This window comes from Odocoileus virginianus, chromosome 3 (assembly GCF_023699985.2).
Source record: "Odocoileus virginianus isolate 20LAN1187 ecotype Illinois chromosome 3, Ovbor_1.2, whole genome shotgun sequence".
Lineage (NCBI taxonomy): Eukaryota > Metazoa > Chordata > Mammalia > Artiodactyla > Cervidae > Odocoileus > Odocoileus virginianus.
This window is the reverse complement of record NC_069676.1, coordinates 15,146,205-15,171,628: the sequence shown is the minus strand read 5'-3', so window position 1 is coordinate 15,171,628 and position 25,424 is coordinate 15,146,205. Positions and strand designations below refer to the sequence as shown.

Genomic DNA, 25,424 nt, shown 5'->3' with positions numbered 1-25,424 from the left:
GATTGTTCATTGCTCTTTCCTCAGTGCCTGGAACATGGTACCCAATCAATAAATATTTCCTAAATGAGTAAAAGAATTTTCTAAGTGAATGAATGAATGAACGGTTATGATGACTGAGCTGTAAGTTTAGCCCCAAGCCCCCTGGTGGCCAAAGCAAAAAGGGAAACAAGATTAGTTACATTCTCTGTGAGGATGAAGGGCTTTCCTGGTGGCTCAGAGGTAAAGAATCTGCCTGAAATGCAGGAGACCCAGGGTTGGATCCCTGGGTCGGGAAGATCTCCTGGAGAAGGAGATGGCAAGCCACTCCAGTATTCTTGCCTGGGAAATCCCATAGACAGAGGAGCCTGGCAGGCTACAGTCCATGAGGTTGCAAGAGTCGGACATGACTTAGGGACTAAACCACAACCCACCACAAGATGACACACACACATACACAAAGAGATGGATTAAGCAAAATTTGTAAACATTTATGGGAACATTTAGGAGACTATCTTCATGACCTTGAGGTATGGAAGGATTCTTAAACAAGACAGAAATGTACAACTGCAATAGAAAAGAAGGATACATTTGGCAACATCTGATTTTAGAACTTGTCTTCAACAAAATCTGCCAGAAAGAAGATGAAAAGACAAGTCAGGCAAGAACACTGTGATGTTCACATATGACAGAGGATGTATATCTGGAATACATAAAGAGCTCTGAGAAATCAACAAGAAAAAGGTAAATATCCCAGCAGAACAGGCAATTCATAGAAGAAGAAACCCAACTGGCCAACAGATTTTGGCAAAGATGTTCAGCAGATGAATGCAGGTTAAATTCATTTTACACTCACCAGATTGGCAAAAACTAAACAGTTCAGAAAAATCATCATATGTCAGCAAAACATGGACATCCTCTGCATGCAAAGGAGTATGGATTGGTAATACCACTCGGTGGAACACTTTGACAATGTCAAGGTTGAAGGCAAACACCATGCAGGTCTGCAATTTCTCTCCTGGGTATATACCAACAGTAAACTATGGCCCTTGGGCCACTTCAGGCTACACCTGTTTAGGGAAATAAAGTTTTATTGGAACACAGCTATGTCCACTTATTTACATACTGTCTATGGCTGCTTCATGCTACAATGAAAAGATGGGAGTAGATGCAACAGCAGCCATCCCACAAAGTCAAAGATAGTCACTCTGACTGCTTCGTACAGGAAGTTTGCCAACCTCTGCTCTGGGTCACTGCTTCTCAAACTTCAATGTGCATACGGGTCTCCTGGAAATCTTGTCAAAACACAGCTTCTGACTCAGCAGTTCAGGGAGGAGCCTGGGACTCTGCATTTCTAACAAGCTCCCAGTGATCCTGATGATGCTGGCTCATGGATCATGACTTGAGTGTCAGGGATCCAGGTGGCACAGTGTTCCGCCAAGATGTTCAAGATTATGTCTGTGAACCCTTACAGACAAAGCAGAGAAACGCGGCCTCATCAATATCTTCAACTCATTTTATCTCTGCCCCCAGCAGTCACCAATCAGGTTGGCAGAAACTTTCATTCAATATCTGTTGCACATTCAATATGAGCCAGGCACACCCGAAGCAGGAAGGGAATCTCATGCATTGATAGCCAAAGAAATCTCCCCAGCCTACAAGGATGACTGGAAGAGGAAACATAACATGTGGTTGCACAGTGTCCTAAAATCTGGTCCCCAATTCAATCCCATGGTTACAGACATGAACCAAGGGGCCCATGGATGCCCCAGGGTGGAACATGGCACTGGATAGTTCCTATAGCAGCAACTCCCAGGAAGCCACAGGGAAGGCTGCAGCTGCCCACTGGCTGTCAGAGGGTAGAGGCCACACCTATGGCCCCAGAGCCCGTCAAATGAGTAATTGACATGTCTTGGGTGAACAGTTTAGACATTTGTGCAAGTTTCCACTTGCAAACACTTCAGTGTGGAATACTTCTTCCCTCATCCAATTCCTGTTTGACACACAGTAGGAGATCAAAAAAATATTTCTTGAAAAAAAAATATATATTTGATGAATGAAGAAATTCATATTCAGTCCCAACAGCCATCATATATAAATGGCATTGACAAAAAAATAGTAAAGAGCCAGGTCAGGGTGAAGGGAAATAATTTTGAAGAATGAGAGGACATTTCCCCTGAAGACAGCACTACTCTGGGGTTGGGAGCATAAGTGCTTTCTAAAAAGGAAAAGAAGAGAGAGGAGTTAACATCTGTCAAACACTTGTGTATGAAGTGCTATGCACACAGTAAATGAGATTTAATCTTCTCAAACCATCTGAGGTAGGTGTGGTGATCTCTACTTTGGAGAAGAGGAACCAGAGGCTTCACAGGCCACCTCCAAATAGAGGGAGGGGTGGGGGAGGGGATCTGAGTGGTCCCCTGGGGTAAGAATAGGACCAGAGGTAGAAGTCTGCAAGCAGTGGGTTCTGGCTCTAGAGAAGGAATGGTAATGGGATTTTGAAGGGAGTGAGTTCTCCATCCCTAGAGGAATTCAGGTAGAGACTGGATAACCACTCATCACTAGATTCTTGGAGCCCCTCCTGATGTTGAAATTCTATGACCTGTTTTAGGTAGATCCTTCTCTGGGCTTTTCCAACTGGAGCTGGAAGGTTAAAAGGGACTTGAATGATCCAAGGGCCGCCAACCCCTATTCCCCTGAGTACACGAGGTGTGAGTGAGCAGGGCTCAGACACTTCAGACACACCAGGTGAGTGGACTCACCAAGAGGAAGCACCAAACTACCCACATCTCCCAGAGGTGGTATGGTATGCCCTGACTTCCTTCTTCTGTCTGCTTGTTAGCATTTTTTAACATTTCTAGAGCCAAGCCTGCATTTAAGGCCTCTATGCATGATCAGCCACAACTATGTGGCATCTTTGTGTTGAGAGCCAACTTCTCTGCACCCCCAGTCTATCCCTTTCTAACAGTGGGCTCCGGCTAAGAAGGGAACAGGCTAGAGCTGCCACTTCCAGGCAGCCCTCCTTCCTGCCTCCTCAGGATCTTTTGGGAGATGTAAGTTTCCAAGCCCAGGATGTGTACTGGGGCTGAGAGGTCTTCTAGGGTACAAGTAGCCAAAGAGAGAGAGAAGACTAACATACACACCCTTAGACACTGAGGGTCTGTTCCAGAGGCTCAGGCTGTGACTCAGTGAACAGAGGAAGCCACCTGAACTGGGTAAGTCTGACATCCACACCAGGTGGTAAGTACACACACCCGCCCCTGCAGGAAGTGAGGGGTCAGACATCCTAAGATGTTACCTCCTCCTTCAGTATGGCCCTCAGTATGTCTGTTCCCAGTACCCACCATCCCCCTAGAATAGGAACCCCAAAGCCAGAAATGTGTTCTCATGCTTGTTACTAAGCTGGGCACTATGAATTGTAAACAAATGAGTGAGAGAATGAATGAATGATCAACTGAGCACATGAATGAGTGATTAAATGTATAAAAGAATCAATGAATGGATAGACATATGGGTAGGTAGATGAATGGATGAATGGATAGGTGTGTAGATTCACAGCAAAGTGATTGGGTGGATAGATCAATAGATCTAAGGATGGATAGATGGGAGGAAGGGAGGGAGAAAGCGAGGATAGGTGGGTGAGTTGATGTGATTAGATGGCTGAGTGTTTAGATGAATGAATAGACAGAAGGATGGAAGGAAGGAAGGATGGACGGATAGATGGATGGACAAATGCATAGATGGGTGGATAGATGAATGGATTGGTGGGTATATGGATAGATTAATGCATGAATGAAAGGTAGGATGGATAGGTGGGTGGGTGGATGGATGGACAAATGCATAGATGGGTGGATGGATGAGTGGACAGATGGACACATGCAAGGATCAGTGAATGGATGGGAGGGTAGACAGAAGGATAGATGGGTGGATGGATTGATGGATGGATGGATGAATGGACAAATGGAAAGAGGAAGAAAAAGTGACTACCCAAAACATATTTCAGGCAGAATAGGAACCATGGTATGACCCAAGGTCCCACAGACTCTCCTCTTAAAAGTCTGGTCTGAACACTAAAAAGTGGATTCTACCTCCAGCCTTGTCCAGTATTTGGAACTGGGTCAAAGCCAAGCCACTCATACTCCCAGACAAACCCACGATCAGTCCCCACTACACCCTTGCAGGCCTGGCCTTGCCCAGGGGAAGCTTTCAGATGGGGCTCCCGCCACCCTCCCAGACCCAAGGTTCTCTGCTGGAAGCTCGGGACTTGATTCGCAATTTGTGGGGCAGGGAGGCCTGAGCCAGATCCTCTCGGGGATGGTTCTCAGGGACCGGGCAGGCCACTCTGGGAGGCAACCCCATGGGATCAACACCAGGTGTCAGCAACACCTCTGAGGACCCTGAGGCCCGGCACACGGTGGGTATGGGTGACCACAGCCCCCAGCAGGGCCTGAGCTCTGGCCTGGGGACCCCATGCCTATCCAGGAGGTGACAGCTGAAGAAGGCAGCTGGCAGGGCAGCCTGCAAGGCCATGTCCACTCTTTTGGAGGCAGGGTCCGGGAGAGACCTGGGGGGAGTGGCCAGGCTAGTCCACCTGTGAGCCACTAGGCAGCGCCAGCATCCTGGAACCCCAGCGTCCAGGGAACACGGTCTCAAGAGGCAGCCGTGGGAGCCAGGTAGAGTCGGGGTCTGATCAGCCCTAGGACTGGGGTCCCCAGGCCAGGGGGAGTCCCATAGCAGAGTAGGCAGGGTCCGGGTCCCACCCGTGTTGGGCAGGAGGCCAAAGCGATGCTTGAGCGCCCGCAGCTCAGCCCTGAGCAAAGCGTTCTCCTCGAGCAGGGCGGCCAGCCGGCCCTCCAGGGCCGCGTCATTGAGACGGCGCTTCTCGCGGGATCTCTTGGCCGCCTCGTTGTTCTTCCGGCGCTTCTCCCAGTAAACCGTGTCCTTCTTCTCTTCCGGCATGAACTCCCGCTGCCGGCGCACGGCCGGACCTCGGACCCGCGCTCCCGGCAGAGCTTTGCGGTGACCCTGCGGTACATCCGGGAGGACCAAGAGACCCACATCCATGGTCGCCTGGGAGCCCTGGGGGAGAAAAGACGAATTCTTGGACTAGAAGCAGGAAACTGCCCTGAATGAGTCCTTCCTCTAATTTATCCTGTATCTCCACCACCCCCAGGGGAGGGGCCCAGGATAGAGTGGAAATTGGGCTGGAGAGCTGGGTGGAGGCAGAAGGACTCCACCCAGGAGTGTAGCAGAAAGAGTGGGGAGCTGATGGGATGGTTTGATGTCTGAGGGAGAAGTGGGTGAGGCTGCCAGAGAGCAGAGATTTCTGGCTTAAAAGGAAGCCACTGGAATCAGGGAGAGTAGGTTGGGGCCCATATCCTCAGGAAGATGGAGGCTCCTTCCCAGGAGTTCTTACCACTGAGGAGGTCAGCACACAAGCCAAGGGCTCAGTTCAATCTGAGCTCCAGCGTAGGATTCTTGGAGACCCAGAGAGACATAGGAGGAAAGCCAAACCTAGAAAAAGAGAATGTGTGTCCATGGAGTTAAACTGAGCCAAGGTGGGGTCAGAAGATAAGCCACTACTCACCTGAAAAGTGCCAAGGTTGTACACCAAGATCTCCATCTGCAGCCAGAGGTTTCCACCTGCCCATCCACCCTACTTATATATATTCATAAGGTCTTCTATTCACCCACTCACTCATACACCCTTCACCGACCTACCTAGCCAACTCCCATTCCATCCATTCATCCCTTCATCCACCAACCACCATCTATTTATCCATCCATCCCTGTCCCATCACTTCATGGCAAATAGAAGGGGGGGGGGGGGGGAGTGAAAACAGTGACAGATTTTATTTTCTTGGGCTCTAAAATCACTGCGGATGGTGACTGCAGTTATGAAATTAAAAAATGCTTGCTCCTTGGAAGGAAAGCTATGACAAAACTTCACAGTGTGTTAAAAAGCAGAGACATCACTTTGCCAGCAAAAGTCTGTATAGTCAGAGCTATGGTTTTCCCAGTAGTCATGTACAGATGTGAGAGTTGGACCATAAAGGAGACTGAGTGCCAAAGAATTGATGCTTTCAAATTGTGGTGCTGGAGAAGATGAGAGTCCCTTGGACTGCAGGGAGATCAAACCAGTCAATCCTGAAGGAAATCAGTCCTGAATATTCATTGGAAGGACTGATACTGAGGCTGGGGCTCCAATACTTTGGCCACCTGATGAGAAGAGCCGATTCATTGAAAAAGACCCTATGCTAGGAAAGATCGAAGGCAAAAGAAGAAGGAGGTGGTAGAGGATGAGATAGTTAGATAGCATCACTGACATCATGGACATGAATTCCATCTTCATGGATATGAATTTGAGCAAACTCCAGGAGATAGTGAAGGACACCCATCCATCCCCCATTTGACTGTACAATCCTCTATTTCCTGCCCACTCACTCATCCATCTGTCAATTCATTCACCTGTTAGCTTTATTTTTAAAGTAATATTGTGCCTACAGGAAAAACAAAAAATAGACAAACTGGACCTCACAAAAATGTTTAAATTTTGCACAACAAAGGACACTATCCACAGAATAAAAAGGCAACCCACAGGAGAAAATATTTGCAAATCATAAAGCTGATATAATTTGCAGATTACATAAGTATTTGTATCCAGAATATATAGGAAACTCCTAAAACTCAACAACAACAAACACCAAACAACTCAATTCAAAAATGAACAAAGGACTTGAGTAGACATTTCTCCAAAGAAGCTAAATAAATGGCCAAAAAGCACATGAAAAGATACTCAGTATCACTAATCATTAGGGAAATGAAAACCAAAACCACAATGAGATCCCACCTCACACCTCCTCAGATGACTACTATCAAAACAGCAGAAAGTAGCAAGGGTTGGCCAGGATGTGGAGAAACAGGAAATTTTATGAACTGCTGTGGGAATGTAAAATGGTATAGCCATTGTGGAAAACAGTATGATGGTTCCTCAAAAAAAAAAAATTAAAAATAGAATTACCACATGATCCAGCAATTCCACTTCTGGTTATACCTGCTAAGTCATTTCAGTCGTGTCTGACTTCTTGTGACCCCATGGACTGTAGCCTGCCAAGCTCCTCAGTCCATGGGATTTTCCAGGCAAGAATACTGAAGTGGGTTGCCATGCCCTTCTCCAGGGGATCTTCCCAATCCCAGGTATCGAACCACCCTCATCTCTTACATCTTCTACATTGGCAGGTGGGTTCTTTACCACTAGCACCACCTGGGAAGCCCACTGGATATATACCTAAAAGAGTTGAAAGCAGGGTCTCAAAGAAACATTTGTACACCCATGTTCGTAGCAGCATTATTCATAATAGCCAAACGGTGGAAGTAACCCAAGTGTCCATCAACAGATGAATGGATAGGCAGTCTATCCAAACTGCAGAATGTTGTCCAGCCTTTAAAAGGAAGGAAATTCTTAAAAGGAGACCCTGCTTTCAATTCTTTTGGGTATATATCCAGTGTATAAGGCTTCCCAAGTGATGCCAGTGGTAAAGAACCTGTCTGCCAACGCAGGAGACATAAGAGATGTATTTTCCGTCCCTGGGAGTGGCTTGGCAACCCACTCCAGTATTCTTGCCTGGAGAACCCCATAGACAGAGGAGCCTGGAGGGCTACAGTCCAAGGTCACAAAGAGTAGGACACGGCTGCAGTGACTTAACATACACACACATAAGTATAACCAGCTCACTTAATTGTACATCTGAAACAGACACAACGTTGAAAATAAACTATACTACAATAAAAAGAATTTTTTTTTAAAAAAGGAAGAAAATTCTGACACATGCTTCAATGTGGATGCAACTTAAAGGCATTATGCTCACTGAAATAACCCAACGACTAAAGAATAAATGCTCCTTTCGTATGGTTCCACTTATTGGAGGAACTTAAGGTAGTCAAGAACTGTAGCCCACCAGGCTCCTCTGTCCATGGGATTCTCCAGGCAAGAATACTGCTGTGCGGTGCCATGCCCTCCTCCAGGGGATTTTCCCAACCTAGGGATTGAACTTGGGTCTCTCTCACGGCAGGCAGATTCTTTACCATCTGAGCCACCAGGGAAGCCCTGAATAGTCAAAGCCGTAAAGACAGAAAGTATTGATAAAATTGTGGTTGCTGGGGCTGAGGGAAAGAAGTGAGTTAGTGTTTAACGGATATAGAATTTCAGTTTTAGAAGATGAGAAGAGTTATGAAGAAGGATGGTGGTGATGGCTGCACAATCCATGTCAAGTGAATGTATTTAATACCACTGAATTGTATGCTTAAAAATGGTTAAGGTGATAAATTTTATGATATGTGTATTTTACCACACTAAGAATATTTTCATAATAATAATTTTGTGCCTTTACTAAGGGCCAGGTGCCTTTCCATCCATATATCCATTTACTGGTCCCACTCACCCACCTTCTCTTCCTCCATTCTCTCATTCATCTAACACATCCTTCCTATGTGCCAGTCATCCTTCCACAAATCCATGTATTCATCTATACATCCCTCCATGAGTCCACCCATCCATCCAACTAATAAGAAAGCAATTGATAAGAACTTCCCACATGACTAGTGTTGAAGAACTAGGATGTTAAGAATAGGAGCAGGAGACTTCCCTGGTGGTCCAGTGGTTTAGAATCCACCTTCAATGCAGGGAATGTGAGTTGGATCCCTGGTCAGGGAACTAAGATCTCACATCCCCTGGAGCACCTACTGAGCCCATACCCTCTGGAGCCCGAGTGCCACAACTCAAGAGCCTCCATGCTGTGGAGCCCCACACCACAGCTGGAGATCCTGCATGACTCAACAAAGGTCCCACGTGTCACAATAGAGGCCAGATGCAATCAAATAAAAAAATTAAAGAAGAGGAGTAAATGGGGACTTCCCCAGTAGCTCAGCAGTAAAGAATCCACCTACAGTGCGAGTTCGATTCCTGGGCCAGGAAGATCCCCTGGAGGAGGAAATGGCAAGCCACTCCAGTATTCTTGCCTGGAGAATCCCATGGATGGAGGAGCCTGGCTGGCTGCAGTCCATGGAGTGTCAGACACAACTAAGGGACTGAGCACAAGGAGCAGACAGAAGAAGCAAAGTCGTTAGATTCCCAACCCCCAGAGTGGAACTCAGAAAAGATGCCCCGGGGACACCCCAGGGATGGGGAACCACCTCCTTTACCATAGCCTATTTTCCCATGTTGGTTTTCCTGAAAATTCTGATACAAAGATCTGGTCTCTACTGAACCCCTGGGTTCCCTGCACCTAGAATGTCATCACCTTCTATGATTCTGATGCAAAACAGGATGAGAGGAAAACCAGAGCAAGGTATGAGCGTTCTGACTCAGAATGGGCTCAAGGGAAAAGTGGACATTGAGGGCTGACAATTTTGTTCTAAAAAACCACTGAATAACCTCCATGAGGACAGCATGTGCCTTCTTTTTTTTTTTTTTTTTTTTTTGGTTTACCATTGTATTCCTGTGCCTGACATTTGGTTCATAGATCAGTTCAGTTCAGTTCAGTCACTCAGTCGTGTCCGACTCTTTGCAACCCCATAAATCGCAGCACACCAGGCCTCCATGTCCATCACCAACTCCAGGAATTTACTCAAACTCATGTCCATCGAGTCAGTGATGCCATCCAGCCATCTCATCCTCTGTCGTCCCCATCTCCTCCTGCCCCCAATCCCTCCCAGCATCAGGGTCTTTTCAAATGAGTCAATTCTTCGCATGAGGTGGCCAAAGTATTGGAGTTTCAGCCTCAGCATCAGTCCTTCCAATGAACACCCAGGACCAATCTCCTTTAGGGCTCATAGATAGTAGTGGGTAAATAAATATTTGTTGAATGAGTGAATAGACACATAAATGAATAAAAACAGAATCTTGTTCACACATAGAGAATGTTTGGCCCTCCTGCTGAACCGCCAGTCTAAAACTGTGAAACCCACTTCATCAACCTCCTTGCTTTGGCCACCAGGAAACTCAGCACTGGGTTTTGAGATGAACGCTAGTGGCTTTCTTGAGTTGGGAATGCAGTTTTTCTCCTCTAATGTTATTGTTTGAAGTTAGTCTTTTATTCTGTGCTCTTGGCCGTGTTTGAAAAAGCATGGTGGCATAAACAGTCAAATAACAACACTCCTAGGAATTCTGACCATAATCCTAGACCCACATTTTGCAAAAGTTTATTCTCAAGAATCCCAGTGGCCCAGCTTCGCTGATGGCTCAGTGGTAAAGAATCAGCCTGCCAAGGCAGGAGACAATGGGTTCAATCCCTGATCCAAGAAGATCCCACGTGTCGCAGAGTAATTGAGCCCATGCACCACAACTATTGAGCCTGTGCGATACAGCCTGAGAGCCGAGATGCAACTACTAAACCCACTCGCCCTAGAGCCCATACTCGGCAACAAGAGAAGCCACTGAAATGTGCAGACCAAGCGCTGCAACTAGACAGTAGACTCCACTCACCGCAAGTAGAGCAAACCCTGGGCAGCAACCAAGATCCAGCACAGCCACAAATAAATAAAATGAAACTATTTAAAAAAAAAAAAAAAAAATGAACCCCAGTGGCAACAGTGTTCTGCCAAAAAAAAGAGATACAAATATATTTGAAAAATATTGCATTCTTTGTTCTTATATGAAAATCACAAAGACATGAGAATCATTAAAGGCTCTGACGAGTCCTGCAAAAAGGTTTAACTTGTGTTTGACTTCGAAGTTCTCAAATGTATTTGGCCATGAAATATTAACTTCACAAAACACCTTGGGATATATATTCATTCACTCATACAACACTGTGCCAGGTTCTAGGGTGGTTACTGGGACAGCAGAGGAAAACTGAACAGTCTCCCTGCCCTCACAAAGCCAGGAGATGACGGGTGTCAAAGGCACATCCCAGGACCCTGGGACCAGCGTCTGGAGGGCACTATTCTGGCTCTGGGAGAGAGGATGGGGGCCAGCTGGACTGGAAAGGGAGGAGGACAGCCTAAGGGTCATCTAAGCCCAAGTCAAAGCCAGCAGATGCCCAGGGAAGATGGCGGCGCGTGGGCTGGTGGTCAGCTAGAGGAGGAACCGGAGGCTCTCACGCTAAGCCCGTGAGGCCGACAGGGTTCAGCCTCACTGTGCGGAGTCCCCTCCTCCCTGTGGCTCGGCCAGAGGCCCCCCTAACCACCACCCCGACACCTCCACAGGAACCCAGAGGGAGATGGGGCAGTAGATAGCTCAGCTGCCTGAGTTTATTTAGAGAAGACACAGCGAGCGCTGGGCTGGGCCTTCCTGTGGTCGTGGAGGAGGCGCTGGTGGGGGCGGGCAAGTCAGGGGACACTTCCCATGAGTCGGCCAGTGAGGGGACGAGGAAGCCGGAAAATCTCCCTCAGAGATGGCCCAGCACAACTCCACCCCAGCCCCATCACCCTCCACTGACTCCCTGACTGGTGGCAGTCAAGGCTCTTCTCGGTCCCCCCAAGTGACGAGGAACTCATTCACTAAAGTCAGCCGCTGCGAGGCTGGGTGACGTCTCATAGTCAAGGTCTTTCTGACAAATACCATAGGGTATCACTTATGTGTGGAATCTAAGATACGACCCCAATGAACTTATCTGCACAATGGAAACAGACTCACAGACATAGAGAGCAGACATGTGGTTTCCAAGGCAGAGGGGTGGGGGACGGAAGGATTGAGAGTTTGGGATTGCCAGTTGCAAATTATTAAATACGGGATGGATAAACAAGAAGATCCTACTCTAGGGGCTTCCCTGGTGGTTCGGTGGTAAATATGGGTTCAATCCCAGGTCTCTAGAGTCTGGGAGCCACAGCTACGGAGCCCATTCACCTTGGAGCGTGTGCTCTGCAAAAGAGAAGCCACGGCAAACGAGAAGCCTTTACGACAGAACTAGAGTAGCCCGTGCTGGCCTCAACTGGATAAAAGCTCACGCAGCAACGAAGACCCAGCACAGCCAAAAATAAAAATAGATAAATACAAAGATCTTTTTTAAAGATCCTACTGCACTTGCCTGGTGGCTCAGATGGGAAAGAGTCTGCCTGCAATGCAGGAAACCTGGGTTCAGTTCCTGAGTCAGAAAGGTCCAATCCACTCCAGTATTCTTGCCTGGAGAATCCCATAGACAGAAAAGCCTGGTGCACTATAGTCCATGGGGTTGCATAGAGTCAGGCATGACTGAGTGACTATCACTTTCACTTTTCACTGCATACCACAGGGAACTATATTCAGTATCCTGTAAAAAAAAAATCATAATGGAAAAGAATATGAAAAAATGTATGTGTATAACTGAGTCGTTTTGCTACAGACCCTAAACTAAACTCTGGAGAAGGAAATGGCAACACACTCCAGTATTCTTGCCTGGAGAATCCCATGGACAAAAGAGTCTATCAGGCTACAGTGCTTGGGTTCACAAGAGCTGGACATGACTGAGCGACGGAACCAGCACCATAAATTAAACACAACATTGTAAATCAATTATACTTCGATCAATTTTGTTTAAAAAAAAAAAAAGAAGGAGAAGGGGAAGAATGAGAAGGAGGAGGGGGAGGTCTTCCTGGTACAGAGCAAAATCCACCTTCACTAGACTTTTTCCCTATTAGAATGTGTTCTCTGTGTGAGTGTTCTAGAAGCTTCTCTCTCCGACCCCTAAGGATTTGATGAATTGACATTCACATTCCTCTACCCCTATTCCAGTCTCTAAGGGAAGTGGTAATGTTTGCTGAGTGCCTACTGCATGCCAGGCATACGCAATGTCTTACTCTGCACTCACCACCACTCAAAGAGAAACGCTCAGTTATTATCCTCATTTGAAAGATGAAAACAGCTGAGAGACCCAGTCACCTGCCTCCCGGTGCAACAGACACTAGAGCCCACACGTGAACACATCAGCAGAATCTTCCTGGCTTTTCCCCTACCTCTTCCACTGAGGACAGAGTTTTGAGTTTGTTTAGCACCTCTGAAGAATAGAGGTCGGTGTCCACAGAAGAAAAGGGGGCTCAGGTACCGAATAGCTGGCAATGGGCAGGGCTGAGATGAACATCCAGGCTGTCAGAATGATGCACAGGATGGACAGAGGAAAGAGCTTCAGCCAGTTCTCCCTGGGTTCAGATTCTCCCTCCCAGCTTAGTGTGTGGGGGCAAGTCCTGTCACCCCTCTGAGCTTCCAATGCCTCATTTAAAATGAAGGTAATAGTGGTTTTTTTAGTTCTAAAAAGAATGAAATCATATGTGTGAAGAGCCAGTACATAATAACAGTAAAAAATGAGTCACAGGGCTGTTTTTTATTTGATGGTGGTGGTAGGGTTAGAATCCTCTCCCACTAAGCTTCTGCTGCCAGACCCTAATGGTTATCTGGGTTGAAAATACCCACACAAAATGGAAAGATTCACAGACCTAGAAGACAGACTCTGGTTGCCAAGGAGGAGGACGTAGGGGAAGGAAGGACTGAGAGTTTGGGATTAGCAGACGCAAACTATTATATATGGAATGGATAAACTCTTACAGTCCATCCAACACAACGGTATCGGTTTATAGATGATGAAATTGGACTTCCATTCAAGACGGCAGACCAAGTACACACAGACACCTCCCTCTTCCTCCTCCAAACACTTGGACAGAGAAGCACCAACGTGAACCAGACATCAAAGCAGAGACGCCCAGTGACAAGGATGCCCCCACCCACGGACATGTAGGGCCCCCTAACATATGACGTCAAGGACACACATTCTCAGAAGACAGAGGACGGGGGAAGAGATCCTGAAGAGATGAGGAATTCACAACCACTTCATGAAGTTGCCACAAACTCCCCAACTGGAATAATTTACATCTGCAGAAACAGAGATAATCAGGGCAATCTTCAAAGAGTTTTACAATGAATAGATAAAGTGATTCAAAAAGATAAAGGACGGAATACTAACCATAAGACCAGAACAGGAGGTTATAAAACAAAAGGAAGTAGATATTTTAAAAGAATGAATTGCTCAGCTATGAAAAATATAGTTACTAAGAAAAAAAAACTCAAGACATCGGTTGCCTAGTAGAAGCAGAAACTGAGATCCAGATTTGGGAACAGACTTACCAAGGTCAGATGGAATTTTAGTGGCCAAAATGAAACTAGTACTCAGAGCTCAGCTTTGAAAAGCCCAGAACTGCACTCTAGCTCAGGACGTGAGCCCTGAGGCCATCTATGACTCTCCAAGAGTGTTCTATGGCTCCCCTCTCTCTCTTTTCTGTTTTTCTTTCCTTTCCCTGTGTTATAAGGTTGCTGCTGAGCTGAACTCAGCTCAGTTCCTTCCTGATGAGAAGCAGGGCTTCCATTCTCTGACTGGGCAGGGTGGGAACGAGGGGTATGGAGCAAAGCACAGCCCTCTCCTCCCAAATTAGAATTTAATTAAACAGAATCTGAATGTCAGAAGAGGAATAGCCAGTATTGGCCATGGGATGCTGGTCTCTGAGCCTCTGATTCTTCATCCATAAAATGGGTTCACTTTGCCGACAAAGATCCATCTAATCAAAGCTATGATTTTTCCAGTGGTCACGTACGGATGTGGGAGTTGGACCATAAAGAAAGCTGATCACCAAAGCATTGATTCTTTCAAATTGTGGTGCTGTGCTCACTTCGGCAGCACATATACTAAAATTGGAACGATACAGGGAAGATTAGCATGGCCCCTGCGCAAGGATGACACGCAAATTCGTGAAGCGTTCCATATTTTTAAGACAGCCCTCAGATTGGGAGAAAATAATAGCAAATGAAGCAACAGACAAAGGATTAATCTCAAAAATATACAAGCAACTCCTCCAGCTCAACTCCAGAAAAATAAATGAGCCAATCAAAAAATGGGCCAAAGAACTCAACAGACATTTCTCCAAGGAAGACATACAGATGGCAAAAAAACACATGAAAAGATGCTCAACATCACTCATTATCAGAGAAATGCAAATCAAAACCACAATGAGGTACCATTACACACCAGTCAGGATGGCTGCTATCCAAAAGTCTACAAGCAATAAATGCTGGAGAGGGTGTGGAGAAAAGGGAACCCTCTTACACTGTTGGTGGGAATGCAAATTAGTACAGCCACTATGGAAAATAGTGTGGAGATTTCTTAAAAAGCTGGAAATAGAACTGCCATATGACCCAGCAATACCACTTCTAGGCATACACACCGAGGAAACCAGATCTGAAAGAGACACGTGCACCCCAATGTTCATCGCAGCACTGTTTATAATAGCCAGGACATGGAAGCAACCTAGATGCCCATCAGCAGACAAATGGATGAGGAAACTGTGGTACATATACACCATGGAATATTACTCAGTCATTAAAAAGAATTCATTTGAATCAGTTCTAATAAGATGGATGAAACTGGAGCCCATTATACAGAGTGAAGTAAGCCAGAGAGATAAAGACCATTACAGTATACTAACACATATATATGGAATTTAGAAAGATGGTAATGATAACCCTATATGCAAAACAGAAAAAGAGACTCAGATGTATAGAACAGACTTGTGGACTCTGTGGGAGAAGGCGAGGGTGGGATGTTTCAAGAGAACAGCATCGAAACATGTATATCTAGGGTGAAACAGATCACCAGCCCAGGTTGGATGCATGAGACAAGTGCTCGGGCCTGGTGCACTGGGAAGACCCAGAGGGATGGGGTGGAGAGGGAGGTGGGAGGGGGGACCGGGATGGGGAATACATGTAAATCCATGGCTGATTCATTTCAATGTATGACAAAAACCACTGCAATGTTGTAAAGTAATTAGCCTCCAACTAATAAAAATAAATGGAAAAAAAAAAATTGTGGTACTGAAGAAGACTCTTGAGAGTCCCATGGACTGCAAGGAGATCAAACCAGTCAATCCTAAAGGAAATCAACCCTGAACATTCATTGGAAGGACTGATGCTGAAGCTAAAGCTCCAGTACTTTGGCTACCTGATGTGATGAGCTGACTCATTGGAAAAGACTCTGATGCTGGGAAAAACTGAGCACAGGAGGAGAAGAGGGTGACAGAGGATGAGATGGTTGGATGGTATCATTGACTCGATGGACATGAATTTGAGGAAACTCCAGGAGATGATGTAGGACAGGGAAGGCTGGCATCCTGCAGTCCTTGGGGTCTCAAAGAGTTGAACAGGACTTAGCAACTTAACAACAACAATAAAAATGGGTTCAAGGGACCCTATCACATGCAGATGTTTTGAGAATTGAATAGTAAGTTGTGTGTACAAGACACCTGGCATGTCCAGATGGTCTCACACAGACCACCTTCCTGAAACTGGGCAAACTCCTTCTTTGAGCCCAAAGACACCCCAGGTAAGAACAAACTGCAGTCACTTTGGGTCTCAACCACCAAGACAGAAGAGAGAAAAAAGTTTGAAAGGAAAATGTTAAAGGTGAGAAAAAAAAAAAAAAGATGAATCAAAGAAGAGAGAGTAAGCCCATAAATTCCCCACCCATGTGGCCAAAAGGAGCCCACAAGCTTTTCCCTTGTTCCGTGCTAAGTGGAGAGCTACAAATGACCACAAACTCTCTAGTGGGTATAAGACTTCTTAATACTTAATGGCAAGAGGTGGCATTCATGTGGGTGATGCATCTCCGGAAAAATGGTTTGCCCCCATCCCTTATAAGAGGAATACTCATTTGTTTTCATTTACACAATGAGATACTGTTTTTTTCCAACTGAAATTGGCAAAGATTTTAAAAAACGATAAAACCCAATGCTAGCAAGGATGCGGTGAGATAGGCACTTCTATATCTAGAAGGCGGAGGTGTCAATTGCTTCCTGGCAAAACAGTTAGGCAATATGAAACAGTTAGGCTTAAACCCTGCCTGAGGAGTAAAAGTGCCCCTTTCTTTCCACCTGGACCACTGCTTCAAGCATCTCCTTATTTTGCCCTCAGTAGCCCCAATATCCCTCCTCAAATACACCATTCCAGCCAGTTACAACCCCTTTTATTTACTGAAAAGATGTTCTCTCATCTCTACATGCTGTTCCTTCTGCCTGAAACATTCTTTCTCTTCCCTCACCAATTCCCTGGCCAAATCTTATTCATCCTTCAGAACTGAGCCTAGCTACCTCATACAGGAAGCCCACCAGACTGATCCCTCTATCTAGACCAGGAGCATCTTCTGGCTCCCCGTACCCAGGGGCTGTCACCATCACCTCCAGAGGGATCACTCTTGAGTCTGCCTCCCCATGTCCACAGATCTCCAGAATTTGTCGCCCTTCAGTTGCTAAGTTCTGTCTGACTCTTTTGTGAACCCATGGACTGTAGCCCACCAGGCTCTTCTGTCCATGGGATTTCCCAGACAAGAATACTGGAGTGGGTTGCCATTTCCCTTCTCCAGGGATCTTCCCTACCCAGGGATTGAACCTGTATCTCCTGCATTGGCAGGCGGATTCTTTATCACTGAGCCACCAGGGAAAACCCAATCTCCAGAACAGATGTTCAGTAAACGCAGGAGGAGTGAAATATTTGGAGAAGGGGTGTGCTCCGTGTAGTCCCAGATGGCAGAGAAAGGACCACAGAGAGGGAGAAATTTTTCTAAAAATTCCAGCAGAGGCTAACTCGAATGGTAATGAGCTGCCTGTCACAAGAGCTATGCAATGGGGGAGGGGGGGTGTGAAACTGCATCTCTCAGTCCCTCTCTCTGACTTCTCCACCCTTCCCTTCCCAGATTCAGGGCCCGGGGATGCCTTCCTCCCCAGGCTGTTCATGTGGCTCTCCTCTGACTCAGAAGGTGACCCAGGGAAGAGAGGATTCACAGGGGCTGTTCCCACGGCCCTAGCGCAGCCCAACCCATTCCACCCAAAGGGTCGCAAGAGGCTACATCCTCACAGGGTTCAAGGCGGCGAATGGCGCCTCCGGGCCGCGCACTCTCGCTCTGAGAGAACCCTACTTCACAGAAGCTCCAGCGAAACCTACCTCTAAAACCGAGAACCCTGTGCGGGAACTCAGATTTCAAGGTGAAACAAGCAAGGCACTCTGGTCTGCGGCCAGCCCTCCGCGCTCCCCTCCCGGGGCGCAGGGAGTGGCCGGAAGCCGTTGGTACCTCTGCGCCCAGCCCACAAGCCCAGCTGGAGTCCCGGAGCCAGGACCTGGCAGGAAAGGGGCGGGGAGGATGGGGGAGGGGCGTCAGGAGCCAGGCCACGGGTTCGATCCTTCAGGTGGCAAGGCACATATCCTGACTTGACACAAATTCCTGGTCTTCGCCAAGCCTGTCTTTTCACCTGTCAAATGGGTGCAAGGTTGGTGCCTGGGTTGGTAAATAACCCAGGTACACGCTTAGTCCCAAAAGGTAGTGGGTGTTGTTTGTCAACGCCAAGAGCTTCAAGGAGGCACCCAGGTCCCATGGAGGGGTGTGGGGAGGGCAGGGAGGGTGTCTGATCCAAGGGCAGGTTGGCTGCCTGTGAGTGACGGCCCAATGGAAATTCACCTCCTGTAAGTCACGTGGAAAAAATCCACCTCCGGTACCTAAAGCCTTCCACCCCTGGCCAGACAAATCCCTCAGGCTCTGCCTCCCCATCTGTCCAGCCCAAACCAGAGCAACCCCCAAAACAAGAGGAACCCCAGCTTCCCGGTGCCTGGCAGGCTGGGGTCTGGCTGCCGGGAAGAAGCTCCAGGCGCCCTCCCCAGCCCGGAGGTGGTGTCCCTGGGAGGGGCTGAAGGCACCTGGCCTCAGTCACCACTCACACCATGTCCAGCCAACACCAGGACCCAGCCAGCCCCTGTCCCACTCAGCCTCCTGCCAGGAGGGTCTCTCTTCCAGGCAGCCAAGTCTGCAAATGACTCTGCAGGTGGCCAGACCGCATCCAGGCCCACCGGGGCCGACACACATCTACACTGAGCCTAGTAGCTCTGACTCCCCTGGCTCACCCTGCTCTAGCCGCACAGGCCTCCTCACTTGTTCCCCCAACACACCAGGCCCGGTCCTGCCTCAGGGCCTTTGCACAGGCTGTTCCCTCTGTCTGAAATGCTGTTCCTCCAGATACACACGTGGCCCCTCTCTCACCTCCTAATAGTTCCTCAGTTCCTCAGCAAGATCTGCCCTGACCGCCCCCCCAACGTTAAACTGCCACGCACACCCGCATTCATTTTCTCTCTTGCTTTGCATTTATTGGATGAACTTATCACTCCTTTCGTTGTTGTTCAGTCACTCAGTCGTGTCCGACTCTTTGCGACCCCATGAACTGCAGCACACCAGGCTTCCCTGTCCTTCATCTCCCAGAGCTTGCTCAAACTCACGTCCGCTGAATCGGTGATGCCTTCCAACCATCTCGTCCTCTGTCATCCCCTTCGACTGCCTTCAATCTTTCCCAGCATCAGGGTCTTTTATCACTCCCTTATTATAACTTTTTTTTTTTGGCCATGCCATGCAGCATGTGAGATCTTACTTCCCCAACCAGGGATCAAACCTGTGCCCCCTGCATCTTGCCTTGGAAGCATGGAGTCTCAGCCACTGGATCACCCGGGAAGTATCTCCCTTACTTTTTCATTACTGACTGATTTGCTTAGTGTCTTTCGGTTTCTAGAGGCCAGCCCCTGGGCACACTTCTCTGTCCCCAGGGCCTACAACAGCACCTGGCATGCAGTATGTGCCGAGTAACTATTCATATAGCTATTTATTGAGTGAATGAACCAACGTGAACAATCTTGTTTCATTCTCATAGCTTCCCTGGAAATCAGGTTCTCCTGTTTTTTCCACAGAGGCTCAGAGAGGTACAGCGTCTTGCCCAGAGTCACAGAGCAAGTCATGGGTGATCTGGACCCTGGAGCCCACTCTCTGGAGCCTAAGAGACAGCTGGGGGTGGGGCATGGGAGGTCTCGAGACACCTTGAGGCTGTTACTCGGCTCCTGACTCAGGATTCAGTGTCTCTGGAGCCCCAGGGCCTCGGTCTCCCTACTGAGCCAGGCCCAGGAGCATAATGAGAGCAGCAGCTTTCGGCCCTGGGAGGCCTGCCCTCCAGGTCAGGGGTACCGCTCCTCCGCCATCTCTGCAAGTGCCCTCAAAGCAGAGACACCCCACTCTCCCAGCCCCCACCCAGAGCTGGATACTCTGTGGTTCCCAGGGACAGGCTGGAGCTGTCCCTGGGGACCTTGACACAAGCAGTGACTGGACCCTGTGACTTCTCTGGGTTCCCCAAACCCTCACTGGCATCATCGGGGGCCCTATTTGGGTGCCCAACCCTGCCTGTGCTAAGCATCTTACAGTCACTATCTGTTGGAGCAATCTCTTTCATCACACAAATCAGATTATGCCACTTTCCAGTGAAAAACCCTCAACGGATCAAGACCAAAGCTCCCACGCCCCACCCAGGGGACCCTGTGCAGTCCAGATGGAGCTGGTCCCCTCCAAGCTCCCACCACACTGGCCTTCTGACCTCTCCAACCCACCACGGGGTCTTTGCACATGCGGCCCTTCTGCCCAGACCACTCTTCCTCGGTTCCCCTGCTTGCCCTGTTCTCATCCTAGGATTGCAGCCTCTCTGAGAAGCCCTTGCTGACCTCCCAGGATAGGTCATGCACCCCTGCTCTGCACCTACTAAAACAAGGTGTTTCTGCCGCTTAGTATTTATCACATTCACTTGTATAATTCATTGGCTCACATCTCTCTCTCTCCTTTGAGACCAGGGCCTGGGTTTCTTCTCCCCAGTGTTTTCCCACCCCTGGGCCAGGCACGTAGTAGGCGCTTGATAAACAACTTGTCGAATGAATGAGTGTATGTACTGAATCCTGGCATCTCTCCCAGGCTCCCATTCTACCAAGGCCTGATCACCTGAGGCAGTACTAGGACTCCTGACTTCTCCTCTGCAAAGCCTGCCCCACCCCCACCCCGCAGCATCCTCTCACCTCCCACTCCTGCCTTAGGACAGTGCTTCTAAACCCATGGGATGTTTGTCAATGTCTGGAGACATTTGTGGTTGTCATCACAAGGGGAGGCTGTCTCTGGCATCTAACGGCAGAAGCCGGAGATGCTAAACATACTATAAAACACAGGACAGAAGACTGTCCGGCACCAATGTCAATAGTGTGTGTGGAGAAACCCTACTTTAAGGGAGGTGCCCACATCCAAGCCTGATTTATTAGGACCAGGTAGGTCCGGGACTTCCCCGGTGGTCCAGTGGTTGAGGATCCACCTGCCAACTCAGGGAACACAGGCTCCATTCCTGGTGTGAGAAGATCCCACGTGCATTAGAAGCCACAACTACTGAAGCCATGCATCTGGGGCCCGTGCTCTACACCCAGAGAAGCCAGCACGACGAGAAGTCTGTACACCACCGTGAAGAGCAGCCCCTGCTCGCCACAACTAGAGAAAGCCCGCACACAGCAACGAAGACCCAAGGCAACCAAAAGTTAATTAATTAACTAAAAAAAAACCCACCAGGTCTTGTCCCAGGGGCTACTTTATTGGATCAGAAGTGGCGCTGGTCTGGTTGGAACTCTGTGCTGTGCTAAGTCCCTTCAGTTGTGTCCGACTCTGCAACCCTATGGACTGTAGCCCACCAGGCTCCTCTGTCCATGGGATTCTCCAGGCAGGAATAATGGAGAGGGTTGCCATTTCCTTCTTCAGGGGATCTTCCTGACCCAGGGATCAAAACGCATGGTTCTTACTGTCTCCTGCATTAGCAGGTGGATTCTTTTCCACTAGCGCCACCTGGGAAGCCTAGGTCCCCAAGACAAAGCTCACCTGGACCCAGCATCCTAGGTGGCTCAAGTGATAAAGAATCCACCTGCCGATGCAGGAGACACGGCTTCGATCCCTGGGTCAGGAAGATCCCCTGGCGGAGGAAATGGCAACCCACTCCAGTATTCTCACCTGAAAAATCCCATGAACAGAGGAGCCTTGCAGGCTACAGTCCATGGGGTTGCAAACAGTTGGCTACAACTGAGCACATAACAGTGGTGCTAGTGATAAAAAACCCACCTGCTAATGCAGGTTAGATGTAAAAGACAAAGGTTCGATCCCTGGGTTGGGAAGATCCCCTGGAGGAGGAAATGGCAACCCACTCCAGTATTCTTGCCTGGAGAATCCCATGGACAGAGGAGCCTGACAGGCTGCAGTCCATAGGGTTGCACAGAGTCAGACACGACTAAAGTGACTTAGCATGAGCATACGACAGCAGGCACATGCACCCAGCTTTTGTGTATCAAAAGACACTATCCACAGAGTAAACAGGCGACTCACAAATGGGAAAAAACATTTGCAAATCATGTATCTGATGAAGGATTAATGTCCAGAATATATAGAGAACTATGATTCAGCAACAAAACTCGATTTTAAAAATGAACAAAGAGCTTGAAAAGAGATTTCTCCAAAGAAGATAAATAGTCAATAAACACAGGAAAAGATGGTCAACATCAATCACCATTAGGGAAATGCACAGTAAAACCACAATTAAGTCCTGAAACTAACACAACTTTGGAAATCAAGTATACACCAATAAAATTTAAAACAGAAAAAACCACAATGAGATACCACTTCATACCCATTAGACTTCTATCGAAAGACAGAAAATAATAAGTTGGCTAGGGTGTGGAGAAACTGGAACCTTTGTACCTTGTTGGTGGAAATGCAAAATGGCGCAGCCACTGTGGAAAACAGGCTGGCAGTTCCTCAAAAAATTAAGCATAGAATTACCATATGATCCAGCAATTCCACCTCTGGGTATATATCAAACAGAATAGAAAGCAGTGTCTGGAAGAGGTAGTCATACACCATGCCCTTAGCAGCATTATTCACGATATCTAAAAGGTATGAGCTACCCAGGTGTCTGTTGATAGATGAATGGAAGCGTGACATGGGATCCATACATACAATGGAATATTATTCAGCCTTGAAAAAGGAAGGAGATTCTGACAGTTACAAAACGTGGATAAACCTTGAGGACATGATGCTCAGTGAAAGAAGACAGACACAGAAGGACAAATAGTCTGATTCCAATTACAGGAGGTGCCTAAAAGAGTCAGATTCATAGATGCAGAAAGTAGAGCCCCTGTAGAGACAAGGGCTGGGAGAGGAGACCTTTTATAAGGTGAAAAGAGTTCTGAAGATGGATGAAGTTTATGGGACAAAGCTTGCCCCAGGGTGGGAGAAGTTCTCTGAGACACAAACCTCCAGCCCATTTGCTCCAAATGAACATGCGATTCCACACTCAGTGCCCACCATTAGCACCCGGGCACCTACTGTGGCCAGATGGTAGCCACATCGTCAAGCGTGTGGATCAGTGTGGACTACGGTGGGACAGAGAAAGAGGAGGAGAAAGAGATGGACACACGAGGCAGAGAGGGAAGGAGAGACAGGGGAAGTGAGAGAGCTGATGGCCACCAACCCACAAGCTGCAACCCCACACTCCACAGACCCCAGCAACCAGCCACCCATATCTGCAAGCCGCCCATATCCATCCTCCACGGCTGCTGGACCATCGCCAACACGCCAGAGCCCAGGGACCCTCAAATCCTTACAACAACTGGCTCCCCACAGTTATTACCTAGTCAGACCCCACAGCACACCAACCCTGAGCACAAATACGCACAGGTCTGCACTGCCTCTAGAGCCGCTTCACCACCAGATCCCAGAACACAGCTGGACCCCTGAGAAACAAACCTGACCCTCCCCTACAGCCAGACCCCTTACAAGACCACCCAACAGCAGACCCTCCCTGGTCCTTGAAGTAGCCTCTTCTGAGACCTCAACACCCCACCCAGTCTCCTGCCCGCCCACCCCCATCCCCAGGGGGCTGCAGTCTCCATTAAGGACCCACGTTCTTGGGTCCTTTATGGATATGCATGGAGCCTGTGTTTTTTCATCCCATTAGAGCTGACCAGGCTACAGCTAGCCAGACGTCAGGCATCAGCAGTTGCACCATGTGGGGGACAGAGACTGGGGTTTGGGGGGTCAGCAACACCCACAGAAGGAGCAGAGACACACAACGGGAGGCCAGGAGCCCTGTGATGGGAGAAGCGGCAAGAAGCGAGGAGAAAGGTGGGCTCCGGGAAGAAGATGGCTGCAAAATGGCCCCCAAAACTAATGTCAGCCTCATTCAGGGTCTGAAGCCTGATGGCCCCAGACCCGGCTCCGTGGGGCCTGGTCCTGGACGCCGCCTGCACCAGGCAGCCCTCCCGGCCCTTTCACCAGGACGACACCCTCCACCTTTGCCCTCATGGGCAACAGGGGCAGAGGAGGCAGAAACTAAGAAGGGAGAGGAAGGGGACCCTCGGATGGGGGGAAGCCTGTTCTTCCGCGCCCCCACCGGCCAGAGAATGGGGACTGGAGGGGACAGAAAGGACAGCAGCAGACAGAGACACCAGGGCAGGGTCACTCAGAGAAACCCGAGGAGCCACAGACCCCCAGATCCAGAGACTCAGAGAGAGAGAGGGCGTGCTAAGACAGGGGAAGAGACACATTAAGTGCCGGCTCCAGGTAGGAAAGCTGTCAGAGGGAGAAATCTCAGCCAGAAAGGACCTTGTCGAGAGAGGGGCTGAGATGCCAGGGGGAGGTGGTCCCGGTGTGGGTTCCCGAGCCCCCTCACCAACCCGGTCCCGGGACGTTCACCAGCCTGGCTGGGCCGCTACCTGCCTGCGAGGATCACCTCCGGGTCGCAGCATCCGCGGCGAGTCCCCCGTGAGCCACATCGGCCGCGCGGGGCCTCAGACTCCGCCGCGGAGGAGTCAGCCAGGGCTTCCGTCGAGGCGACACCCGGCCGCTGCCTGCAGTTAGTTCGTGGCTTTCCCTGCAGGGCTGTGCTCCCCCACACACCTGGTGTCTGCCCAGAGAGCAGGTGCTGGCGGCTGGCTCAGGCTGCGGTGGGGGGAGGGCTACCACCGGGGAGCAACAGCCCCACCCGGAGGGCACGCGGGGAGGGGGCACCCGCTGATCTAGCCACTGGGGACCAAGGTTGGAGAGAATATCAGGCTGGGCAAAGTTATGGCCTCTCATTCAGCCCCTGGAGACTCTTCTAAGATCAACGGGCACCCGCTCTACCCGCGAGGACACTCTCCTGCTCAAGCACCTTCTGTGGCTCCCCAGTGCCCTGCAGATCTTCTGACTCCTCCCTTTGGACGTAATTTCTCTATCCAGGCTTCCCATGAGAAGAAACTGGGGCACGGAACACCAGGAGAAAGTGGGTCTAGGGACTTCCCTGGCAGTCCAGTGGGTAACAATTTGCCTTCCAATGAAGGGGATGCAGGTTCGATCGCTGGGTGGGGAGCTAAGATCCCACATGACTCACGGCCAAAAAAGAGAGAGAGAGAGAGAGAGTAATATAAACAACAGAAGCAGTATTGTTCTGCATTGAAAACAGTCCACATTAAAAAAAAAAAAAAATTTTTTTTTTTTTTAAGGGAGTAGGAAGGGGCCTTCCCAGGTGGTAGTCCAGCAGTTAACAATCCACTTTGAAGTGCAGGGGATGTGGGTTCAATCCCT

General features: G+C 48.8%; 1 protein-coding gene and 1 non-coding gene across 2 annotated transcripts; one reads left to right on the top strand and one right to left on the bottom strand.

The window, feature by feature from the left end:
* Nucleotides 1-446: 446 nt before the first annotated feature.
* On the bottom strand, nucleotides 447-8,738 carry NFILZ (NFIL3 like basic leucine zipper). The gene is made up of 2 exons (XM_070464827.1): nucleotides 5,393-8,738; nucleotides 447-5,055 (listed from the first exon to the last, which is right to left on the bottom strand). Exon 2 carries the CDS (start codon nucleotides 5,038-5,040, stop codon nucleotides 4,183-4,185), a length of 858 nt encoding a protein of 285 aa, XP_070320928.1. The 5' UTR covers nucleotides 5,041-5,055; nucleotides 5,393-8,738; the 3' UTR covers nucleotides 447-4,182.
* A 5,861-nt stretch (nucleotides 8,739-14,599) lies between these two features.
* LOC139034604 (U6 spliceosomal RNA) lies at nucleotides 14,600-14,706 on the top strand. The gene has a single exon (XR_011487127.1). It is a non-coding gene; the product is annotated as a U6 spliceosomal RNA (small nuclear RNA).
* Nucleotides 14,707-25,424: the final 10,718 nt, after the last annotated feature.